Genomic DNA, 10601 nt, shown 5'->3' on the forward strand with positions numbered 1-10601 from the left:
ATCACTTGTGGTTGCATGGGATGTGCAAACGGCCCCTTCTTGCATGTAAAACTGGACAGCCTCCTAGGGAAAATGTTTTATCCGCTAGTGAGCCGGCCGGGAAATGTCTTCAGGGTAAAAAATGAGGTGCAAACCGCAGCAAAATACAGCGTTGTAAAACGGAACGTCGAGGTGAATGCCGCCGGGGTGCTCCCACCCGCGAAACGCCGCTGCCCCGGAGCGCCCCTGCCAGCAGAAAAGCCAGAAAAACCGCTGCCAAGGTCAGGCCGGCTCTAAATAACTTAAATTATTTCATTATATATGGTCAGCAGGACACATAAACAGATGATTTATGGGTTTATAAACACATTAGAGAGCTCTCCCAAAAAGGAGACTGGCTCTTTGGCTTACCCCTACTCTGATGTATTAGAAAACTGAGGAAGCTTAATAAAACCTAAGCTGGCTTGAGCTCAGTAAATGAGTATTGATTATAAATGGTGGCAGGAGCAGAGGCTGCGGGTCTCCTCAGGGATCGTCAGGCCTGGGATAGCAGCTCGCAACAGCGGGTGGGCCTGCTGCCCCTGGGCTTTGGGGGCGCGATGGAGGTGGTGAGCGGGGTTGGAAGCGCCCCTCAAACCGGGCAGTCCCTGGGCCGCCCGCCGGCCGCCATGACACACACCCTCCCCCCGTCCCGCCTCAGTTGCTGAGGCGGGGAGGGGGGTGTCATGGCGGCCGGCGGGCCGTCCGGCGACTACAACTCCCAGCACGCACCGCGCGGCCCGTCCCGTCGTGCCTCGCTCCCGCCGTGACGCTAAGAGCCCCTCTCCCGCGCAGGTGCAGATTGGCTCGACGCTGTGAGGAGGCGGCGGCGGCCATGGCGCTGAACAGGAACCACTCGGAGGGCGGCGGCGTCATCGTTAACAACAGCGAGAAGTGAGGTGCTATCCCCCTCTCCCCTCCTCCGGCCGCAGTCGCCGGGGGATAGCGGGGAGCTGCGTCCCCCCTTCTTTTCCCCTCAGCGGGAGCGGTTGTGTGGGGAGGGGGGTGGGGCGCCGCCGGTCCTGTGGTGCCGAGGGGCTGGGGGGGTGTTGGGGGGGTGGATTAACCCTCCCGGTGCCCGCGCGGCTGGGCTCGTCCTCCGCTCCTGTACGTATCCCCCTGCGTCTCCCCGGGGGGAGCTCTGCTGGGCCTCAGCCCCGGGCCGCCCCCTCCTTCCACCCCCGCCCCGCTCCCCTCTGCAGCCTGCCTGCTCCCCCGCCTGCTGCTGGCTCTTACTGCTGTCCCCAGCTTCTCTCCCGAGGGCTCAGTGAGGGCTGGCAGAGCTCAGCCCCCAGCCAGGTGATTCTGGCCTGGACCCAAGCCTCATCCTTCTCTCGCCACCCGGTGCTGCTGGAGAGCTGGGATGCTGCACCTGCAGTGTGCCTCTGTTCAAGAGCTGCCCGCTTGGGAAACGCTAAGCTACTTGCCCGGTTTGGTTTGCTGGATTCCTTGCGCACACACCCCCTCGGTGTGTTCGGGAAGCAGCAACAGTGTTGGAAAAAGGTGCTGGAATATAACCATGGAAACTGAAAGCCTCCACAGAGCTGCCTCTGTCTGCATGGTAATGGGCTGTCCTCACCCTCTGTGTCTGCCAGCCTGCTTTGTTCTGACGTGGCAGTCACCTGCTTCTGGGACAAAGGAACGGTTCATTCTTCGGGGCTTCTTGCCATGAGGCCGGATAAACATTGGTATAGGAATCCTGCTCCTGATTTCCATCTGGGATGTGACCCTTCTTAAAGAATTTAGTAGGATCAACTCTGGGGCTTAAATTTGCGTTCACTGAAGCAAACAACTGCGGCAGCTTAACGTGTTGCTGTTCCCAGTTGTCAGCCTGCCTTGGATGAGGGGTTGTCTCTCACGTGGCAGCCCAGGCTGCTTGCGGTGGTTGATTCAGCTGATGCGCTGTAGCCTGAACAGAGCTGCTGGCCCCTGTGCCCTTCTGGAGCTTGTGCTGGAGGGACGGGTACTTGCTGGCAGAAGGGAAAGGCGAATGGCTGGGTATGGTAACATGTAAGCTGCCAAAGATAAAGGTGGTGGAGTTTACTCCAGCTTTAGGGATTAGAGTCCCTAATGTGGATGTTGTTATGTTAATACAAGTTACCTGCTGTATCCATGCAAGGGTATTGCCCTGGTTTTAATCAGGTCAGTTTCTAACTGGGAATTAAGGAGTCAGTGCAGACAATATGGGTTAATGAAGTCTAGTGACAAGAAAGAGGAGTTCCTCTTGAGCATGTTTTTTGTGACAGAGGTGCTTAAGCTGCGGTTAGACCTTCAACAGCCGTGTTGCATAAGGCAGCCTGAGCAGTTCCTGCTTCAGTGGTCCTTCCTCTGTTGTGTTACTTGTGGTGAACCAAATTAGGGAACTGATCCAGCAGAAATGCAACACAACTTAAAAAACCCCTAAAGTGTGTGTGTGTGTATGTATGTGTATATGTGTGTGTGTGTATATATATATATGTCTTGAGGTCTTGATCAGTTCAATTGACTAGATTCACTGCCTGGCGAAGTAGACAGTGGTAGCTGTGCCAGCACACTGAGGAGGGAACACAAGGCTGAGAACAAGCAGCCAGTACTACTTAAGTTGCTACTGGCAACAAAAAAAAAATGAAAGCCAGGCTGATCTTGTCTGCCAAGCACTGGCCTGAGGTTAAAGGCAGTTTTGGTAGGTCAGTAAACTTACATGCGTATTGCACTTCTGCCTTGAGCTGGAACACTGTAACACCGTGTCTCTCCTCTCATCTTGTTTGCAGTGTTTTGATGACCTATGATCACATAGAAATTACCTTCAGTGATATTGAACCTATGCCAGATGCCTTCAAAGGGACCAAGAAAGGGAGTGTTTTCTTGACTCCCTACCGAGTAAGTAGTAAAAGGCTTTATCTTGTGTAAGGAGATAAGGGCTCTTTGCGATTCTGTATTTAAACGTCCTCAATGCATGAACGTCAGGATAATCTACTACCCCTTGAAGTATGTCTCATCCTTTCCCTCTGGGGAGCATTATGAATTCATTGCATATCCTGTCTATTTGTCAAAAGATAACAAATCTGATTAGTTCTTATACAGGCAGCTGTTTAGTCCATCAGGCACTTTCAAGATTGGAAACTAACAATGGTCTGGAAATGCTGAATGCAACAGCACAGCTACTAAATCATAGCTGTGCAGAGCAGCAAGTTCTCTGGAAGCTGGGAGGAGTATTATCTGAGCAAGGGCTGTCTTCCTGGAAGGCTTTATTGCCTTGAGGCTCCAGTTTACCGTTGTGGCTGTTCTGTGTAGCTTTTGGCTTGCAGAACTGACAAGGAGCTTCAGATGTGGGAGGGAGTTTCAGTCTGTCAAAGTCTCTTCAGATAATGAATCGGGGCTGTGTTTCCTGTTTGTTTTAAATACCCTTTGTAATGCTATTTTCTTTTCAGGTTATCTTTGTATCGAAGGGAAAGGATGCTATGCAGTCTTTCGTGATGCCCTTTTATTTGTTGAAAGATTGTGAGATTAAGCAGCCTGTCTTTGGAGCAAATTATATCAAGGGTACAGTGAAAGCAGAGGCAGGAGGTAGGTATAGTACAGATGTATGTTCTGTATCATAGTTCAACTACACAGTTCATAGCAAAGTAAGGATCCGGTGTAACCAAAACTGGATACCGACCAAATGGGTTTTTACAGTACTGCTAAAATGTGTTTCTTTCTTGAAACTAGCAGCTAAACATGCTCCCCTTGTCTGCTCCCTGTACAGCTACAATGAACAGATCTGTTCTGCAACCAATCTCATTCCTGCCCTCTGTGCAAAATACTAAGTTCAATCAGCCAAGTGATCTCACTGAGTAAACATTGGAGCAGAGTCGGCAAGGGAGAGGATGTCATTGTGCTTTGGTCAGTTGGGGTTACCTGTTAATTCTGCATCCAGGTCCTCCTATGCCAAAGACTCATGATCCTTTCTGGATCTGTTTGGGTTTGCAGGTGCAGATCTCCAGAGCGCTGTTCTCCATCATCAATTTCTTGTGCAATTTAAGGAAAGGAATGCTGTTGCTATAGTGCTTCTCAGCAGTAAAAATGACACTCAGAAGAGAACGGACTGTCTTGAAATTAGGGAATCTTCAAGGGGCGGTTTCATATTATGTTCAATGAGCTGGTTGTGGTAGACATTTTCAAAAAGAATTTTTTTTAATCACTGTTTTATGCTTCCCCTTTTTACAAAAGGCACATAGTTCAGTAAACTCTTTCATCCCCAGCTTGATTTAGTTTATTAGTTGTGGCACTGAAATCACAGTGCAATGTTTAGGGGACTTCAGTCTATAATCCTGAAATCAGCATTGTAGCTTCAATATGGGAGCAAAGTGGGACTATCCAGTGTGAGAGGAAGCTTGAGCAGTAATGACAAACTCTGTAAACTGTGTGAAAGGCAAATGACTTTAGCTAAATCTTTGTGAATTTTCCCCAGAGGCCATCTCTTTAATGAGGATGTTGCTTTAACAGCCATGAGAGTCTGGTTTAGCTCAAAAGGCTCTTTAATCTACGTGTCCCTGTTTCAGCACTGACACAGCTTCTGCTTTGATGCATTGTTGGGACTCTGGGCTGTGCGTGTTTTTCTTTTTTAGCCTGTAATATGAGATGTCACTAATTTTTTTTCTATTATTATTATCCTGACTTGAAATATCTTCCATGGACTCTAATGGATTTATGTGGACCATGTTTTTCATTAAGCTCTTTGCTTCATTGGGCACTCAAACTCCCAAACTAATTTATAGCTGACAGTTAGGTATAGTTGCAAAGGCTTTTTAGCAATCGGGATTAACAAAATCCCTGTCTTCTGCACTAATCTTATACAAAGCTAGAGCAAATCCAGCGCTTCTGATAGCTTGGTCTGTCAGCAGCTGGTGTGGAAACAGGCACAACTTCAGAAAGCTTTTGAAGGTCTCCCTCACTGATGTTTCTTTTTCAGGTGTCTCTTGACCTGAAAATACCCCAATGTGAATTTTTCTGATAATAGGGTAATTCTGCCACTTTATCTGCATTTTTTTTCTTGGATTTTTGGGATAAGCTCTTTAAATAATTATATACAGGGCATCTGTAGATAAAGCATTGAAGCTAAATAGCATCAAAATGGCTTCTCCTTGCTTCTGAATTCTGTCTTTCCTCCTTGCAGGCGGCTGGGAAGGATCTGCCACGTTCAAGATGACCTTTTCAGCTGGGGGTGCTATCGAGTTTGGGCAGCGCATGCTGCAGGTGGCATCGCAAGGTATGGGGAGTCTGGCAGTGTCTGCCAGACTGTTTTGAGGTTTCAGGAGGCCTTCATCTCGCAGTAAGGACAGTTTTAGGTTGCAGCACGTTGGATTCAAATCCATGGGAATGTCAGATTGTATCTGGAACTTGCTTGCTTTAAAAAAGACTTTTTTCACATCTGATGAACAGCAGATTTATTGGGATGGGGCTTGTTTGTTTTTCAGATAAGGATTCTTTTAAGTTTGTTTGATGTCTTCAGCTGCATTTGATGCAGGCTTGATGTTTTGGTGAGGTCAACTTTATCTTTACTTTTCCAGTCTCCAGAGGTGAAATACCCAATGGAGCTTACGGCTATTCCTATATGCCAAATGGATCCTATGCTTTCGCACCAGCTGCAGCTAATGGGGGCTATCCATACCCACCACCTCCCTCTGGTAAGTCTGGGAATTAAGGATGGGGATCATTCTAGTTAGCAAAAGTTATAATAGGTAAAAAGGGGAAGAAACATAAATTTTACATAGTCTTTTAGATTGGATCTGATGCCTTGTGCAACTTTTGTTTCTGAGCTTAATTATATTTGCCTTTGGCGTGTTTCGGCTGTATGCTGTGACCCACCCGAAGGAGTTAAGTCTTTTGCTGTGTTATTTTCTTTCCTGACAGAGTTTTACCCTGGCCCTCCTGTGGTAGATGGAGACATGGGTTACATGCAGCTTCCACCCCCGCCATACCCGGGACCCATGGAACCCCCTGTCAGCGGTCCAGACCTGCCTGCCACTCCCGCAGGTAAGAAGTGTGTTCAGGTGAATTAGCTAGCAACAGTTTTGTTTCCCATGAAACAGACATTGTTTCTTGTTTGTTATCTCTTGGGGAACTTAGAGTCAACTTAGAAGCTCCACTTAGAAGTTAAAATTGTTTAGGAGAGGGATCAGGGAGCTCCCCTAATCTCCAGCCTTGTATATCTGTCTCAGTCTGGAGGTCAGCCTGATTCACTCCAGGGTGGATACCATTAGCGGATATTTTGCAGCTGGATTTATTCTTCTTGTGGCAGAAAAAATACAGTTTGTGATTCTCCTGTTGTAGTAATCTTGCTCTGTTAGATGAATAAAAAGAAATTGATGGTGAAATACATTTCTAGTCCATTTTAGTTAGCAAATGTGGCTTTGCTGATATTTGCTCCCCCTTCCCCCATTTCACTCTAATCTGATTAGTTTTGCTTAAACAATATGGAACAGAGGAATAGATAATGGAGAGAAGCTGGGGAAAAGTCAGTCTTGTTTTCACTCATTTGGGATTTATCAAAATTATTTTGAATATAGTCTTAAAAGGTCTGCGTGTCGGGGGGGGGGTGTGGGAAGCCAAAAAACAAAGAAAAAAACCACAAAAGGTGAGCTTTTGTGGTTGGACACAACCATAGAACTCTCACAGATAAATTCTTATCCAGACAAATATCCTTAACTTCTCTCTTTTGTTTAAATAAACAACCAATTGTCTTTGAACTATTAACTGGAAAGTGGCACTGATCCAGATGGTTGTGCAAGATTTCTGTATTCTGCAGAAATAGAGGATCTGGATTATCTTCACAAATTACCATCTTTAAGCTATGAATCCCCTGAGCTGCTATAAACTTGGGCTGATTTCTGTTTCGTCTTGTGTTTTCTCTCCCAAGAAGGATGGTTTGTTGACTGCCTTTTTAAGGGCTGTTGTCTGTATTTAGGCAAAAGAGCTGTTAGCATTTATGTTGGCTAACAGGCAAGTCCCAGGTGACATTTCCAAACTAAGTATTGGGACTGTTTCACTTCTGACTTGACAATCCTGTGGCAACTGAATCTTTAGTACTTGGCAGAGATAATGCTCAATTGCTGTGTTTGTTGTAGCTATTTTGCAACTCAAGCGTTCGTCAAATAGTGCTCTGTTAGTAACGCTTGATGGCCAGGAATATGTGGAGGTTTTGTTTGATTGTTAAAGTTCTCTGTGTGTCACCAAATCTGTAACTTCTTTCTGTGACAGCTGAAGCGAAGGCTGCCGAAGCCGCCGCCAGTGCTTACTACAGCCCAGTCAACCCACATAATGTCTATATGCCCACGGTAAGTTCCTGTATCATTCTGGGTTTGCAGTGTGAGCCCAAGTGTGTATTTAGCAATTCTTTTTCTCAGTGACACAGCAAAGTTTGTCTGAATTGATTTTGGTTTTTTGTTGTTGTTTTTTTTTTTTCCCCTTAGCCATGAATTTATATTCTTTTATTGTCTTTATTTCAGGACCAGCCACCCCCTCCTCCATACTTCCCACCAGAGGACAAGAAAAACCAATAAGCTAACAGAGAACTTCTCCACAACTCATTGCTTTTTTACTTCCCATTTTGGCAGAATCTTGGGGCATGGTCCATAGCACTAAGGAGTAGAGCCTTCCCCCAAGGCACATAGCTTTCATGGACTCTAGTGGTAGATGAGTGCAGAGCAAGGGGAGAGATTTCAGCAGCCTGGGTTACGTTGCCGAGCTCTGAGGGTTTGCTGTCCTACTGCAGTATTCCCCTCTCCCTGTGCGCGGCATCGCTAGAACTGGAGGTTCTCTTCATCTGTGATTGTTTCTCTTACATCTGTTTCTTTTGATACTTAAATTATACCTCTTTAGAGAAAGCAACTACTCCAAACTGATCATTAACATGCTCCTGACATGGAAACCAAGGCTTTTGGGGGATGGGGGTGTGTCTTGAATTTACCTTGGTGTGCAGCCAGGAGCATCTCTGGGCACAGGGATGTCTCTGGGTATTCCTCTCAACCCAGAGTATCACATCCAACTTTTCCCTCTGCTACTGAGAAAGGGCTTTAAAGGGAACCTTTGGGATCTCAAAGGAAGTAGATATCTATTACATTTTCCAGATAGCTATTAAACTTTCTTGGTTTTTTTAGTGAAGTCATTCCTGACAATTGTAGCAAATAATCTCGTAGCCCTCCAGATTTCCCTGCTGTGCCCTGTGTATGATGATGCTGACAAGCTTCCCTTCTTAAGAAAACATACTACTCTTTACAGGGTTGATTAGTAGCATCTAACTAGTTGTAGATCATATGGGAACATCAATTTTCTGTTGTCTTTTTTTTCCAGTTAGATATGTGGGTTTGAGATCACTAAGTCCTGAATATTCCCTTCATAGTCTGTAATGCACTTTTTTTATTACTCTGCTGTAACACAAGTTATGCTTTTTGGCCAGTGAAGCATCTCGCTGCTGTGATTTAACTGGTGAATTAATAGCTAATGAGGAGAAAATAGTTGTTTTACTTCTGCCCTGGAAGCACTTGAGAGAATATGCAAAACATTGGAATAAGCCTCTAGGTATAACTGAGCTGCTCATTTGAGTGGTGTTTAATGCCGTTAGTGTTCCTGGATCAGCTGTGAATTTACTTCCCAGTAGTTTGAACGTGGGCTCCTTGGACTGAGGGTTCAAGCGTTTTCCTTCCGTAGCATTGATTCAGTGATTTCATTAGCGATGACTCGAGTATGCAGAACCTCTGCAGGACTGATCAGTAACCCGGTGGTAAAACTTTGCATTGTACAAAGGTTTGCACAAATCAGACTTCACTGACTTCTGACAGCATCTGTTAGAGAGAAAATCCTTCCCAGCAAGTGTGAAGAAAGATCGTGTGCTAGGAAACTGCTGAGACTTGCTGCATGCAGCCTGCTTGGAGAGAAAAAAGGTCCACCTCCTGTTTTCTTTTTGTTTGAGTCTAGCTGATTAATCAAATTGCTACTGTCTGTGCACTGACTTTTCTAGAATTGCTATTGCAGTGATGAAATAGTTATTTTAAGAAAAAAGTATTTATTTTGAAAATGTTTGATTAATATATTAACGTGAAATGACTTTTGAATGCAGATTTGTTTTGCCAAGACTGTGAAGTAAAGAGAAATCAGCTCAAAACTTAGGGTGTTTGTGCATTTATGTGTGAGTGGGCAAACTTGATGGTGACTTAATAGCTTTGGATGGGGAGAGGGAGAATTAAACAACAGCAAAATCACTTGGATTTTGTTCTTGGCTATTCATTGGTGACATTAGTCACTTGATTTCTCTTGACTGATTTTCTGAAATGAAAATAAGATGTCAAAACCTTTTAACAAACGCTCATTTCGCAATTTCTGTTGTAAACCAGTGAGGCGGCTGCTTAACACTTTACCCAGATATGTTACCCAGGTGGTTTTTCCAGACCAATTGTCCTTGTAAAAGTTCCAACCTATTGTTAGAAGAAGTAGTTGAGGTACACGGCGTAGTTGTTGCCTCTAAAATCTGTCTCTAATTAGAAGGAATCCATAATGTTTTGGTGGTTTTTTATAATTTTAAGTGTGCTGAGATGCCTGGGTAGTTCTGCTCACTTAGGTCTGAACTCTCCAAGGTGGTGTGGTCCACCTCATAGCTCTTGTCCCTGGAAAAGTGAGGAGTTGTTACTCCGGCAGCACGAAGCGCTCCTCCCGGCTGTGCTCCAGCAGCAGTGCGAGAGCTGTTACTCCTTACACGTGAGCAGAATTTGGTGTGTCGGGGTGGTTCGGCAGGGCAGGAGAGGAGGCGTTCCATGCGGGGTCTGGTCCTGTGGTTGCTGAGATAGGATGAGTCCCTCCGCTTCGCACTGATGTGTCAAACACAAGTTATTCGGACGCTGCTCCACATGTAACATCCAAACCTTGCTTGGCTTTGTTCCTCTTCCCAGCTGCCACTAGCCATGTTAATTCTCTCGAGCTCCCTGATCAGCTGGGGTGGACATCTTCCAGGTTCTGCTCTCCTCCTACATCACTTTTGACTCTCGCGTCCTCCCACGTGGCTGTTTTACTGCATTTTAAGGCTGGCTGAGCCACTTGGGTTTCTTTTCTGTAGCAAGAGGTGGGTGGAGAAGGAAAGTATTAAGAGAGAAAATGTTACAGCAGAGTAGGAACCTAATAAATCCTGTTCTGCGAATTAAATTGCTTCAAACCGAGGTTTCCTCAATCACACCAGTCCAACTGTAAGATGCTGCAGAAACCTCTCTGTACTCCCTTCTGCTTTAAAATGGCTCCCTCCCAGTTACCCTCTACTACCAGGCAGATAATCCTAAAAAACACAGATTGCACGAAGTTTCCAAGTCTCTTGCCCAGCACCACTCACTGTGCAGCTCTCATGCCAACAATCAGCACAAACCCACGAGTTTTTTAAATCTTTCTGCAACCAAGTGTGCTTGAGAGAAGAAACATTTAGATACCTGCTCTGATGAGAACTTGGCTCTGTGGTTCAAGCTGAGTGTCTCTTCCGCTAGTGCGGAAAAGTGGTAAAATCTGCAGAGAGACTATGAGGTTTGCTGCCTGGAAAAAGGAAAATATGTTGAGACGATGAGTCAGGCTGGGATAAATGAAAT

At 45.7% G+C, this 10601-nt stretch overlaps 1 protein-coding gene across 2 annotated transcripts; it reads left to right on the forward strand.

Annotated features, from left to right (window-relative positions):
- Nucleotides 1–853: 853 nt before the first annotated feature.
- WBP2 (WW domain binding protein 2) lies at nt 854–9129 on the forward strand. 2 transcript variants are annotated; one of them, XM_059828153.1, is made up of 8 exons: nt 854–912; nt 2769–2877; nt 3429–3564; nt 5156–5248; nt 5550–5666; nt 5893–6015; nt 7240–7316; nt 7488–9129. In XM_059828153.1, exons 1-8 carry the CDS (start codon nt 854–856, stop codon nt 7539–7541), a joined length of 768 nt encoding a protein of 255 aa, XP_059684136.1. In that variant the 3' UTR covers nt 7542–9129. The 2 variants fall into 2 exon arrangements, with proteins under 2 accessions (XP_059684136.1, XP_059684137.1); XM_059828154.1 differs by lacking the exon at nt 5550–5666.
- Nucleotides 9130–10601: the final 1472 nt, after the last annotated feature.

The sequence above is a fragment of the Gavia stellata genome, chromosome 22 (assembly GCF_030936135.1).
Source record: "Gavia stellata isolate bGavSte3 chromosome 22, bGavSte3.hap2, whole genome shotgun sequence".
Classification (NCBI taxonomy): domain Eukaryota; kingdom Metazoa; phylum Chordata; class Aves; order Gaviiformes; family Gaviidae; genus Gavia; species Gavia stellata.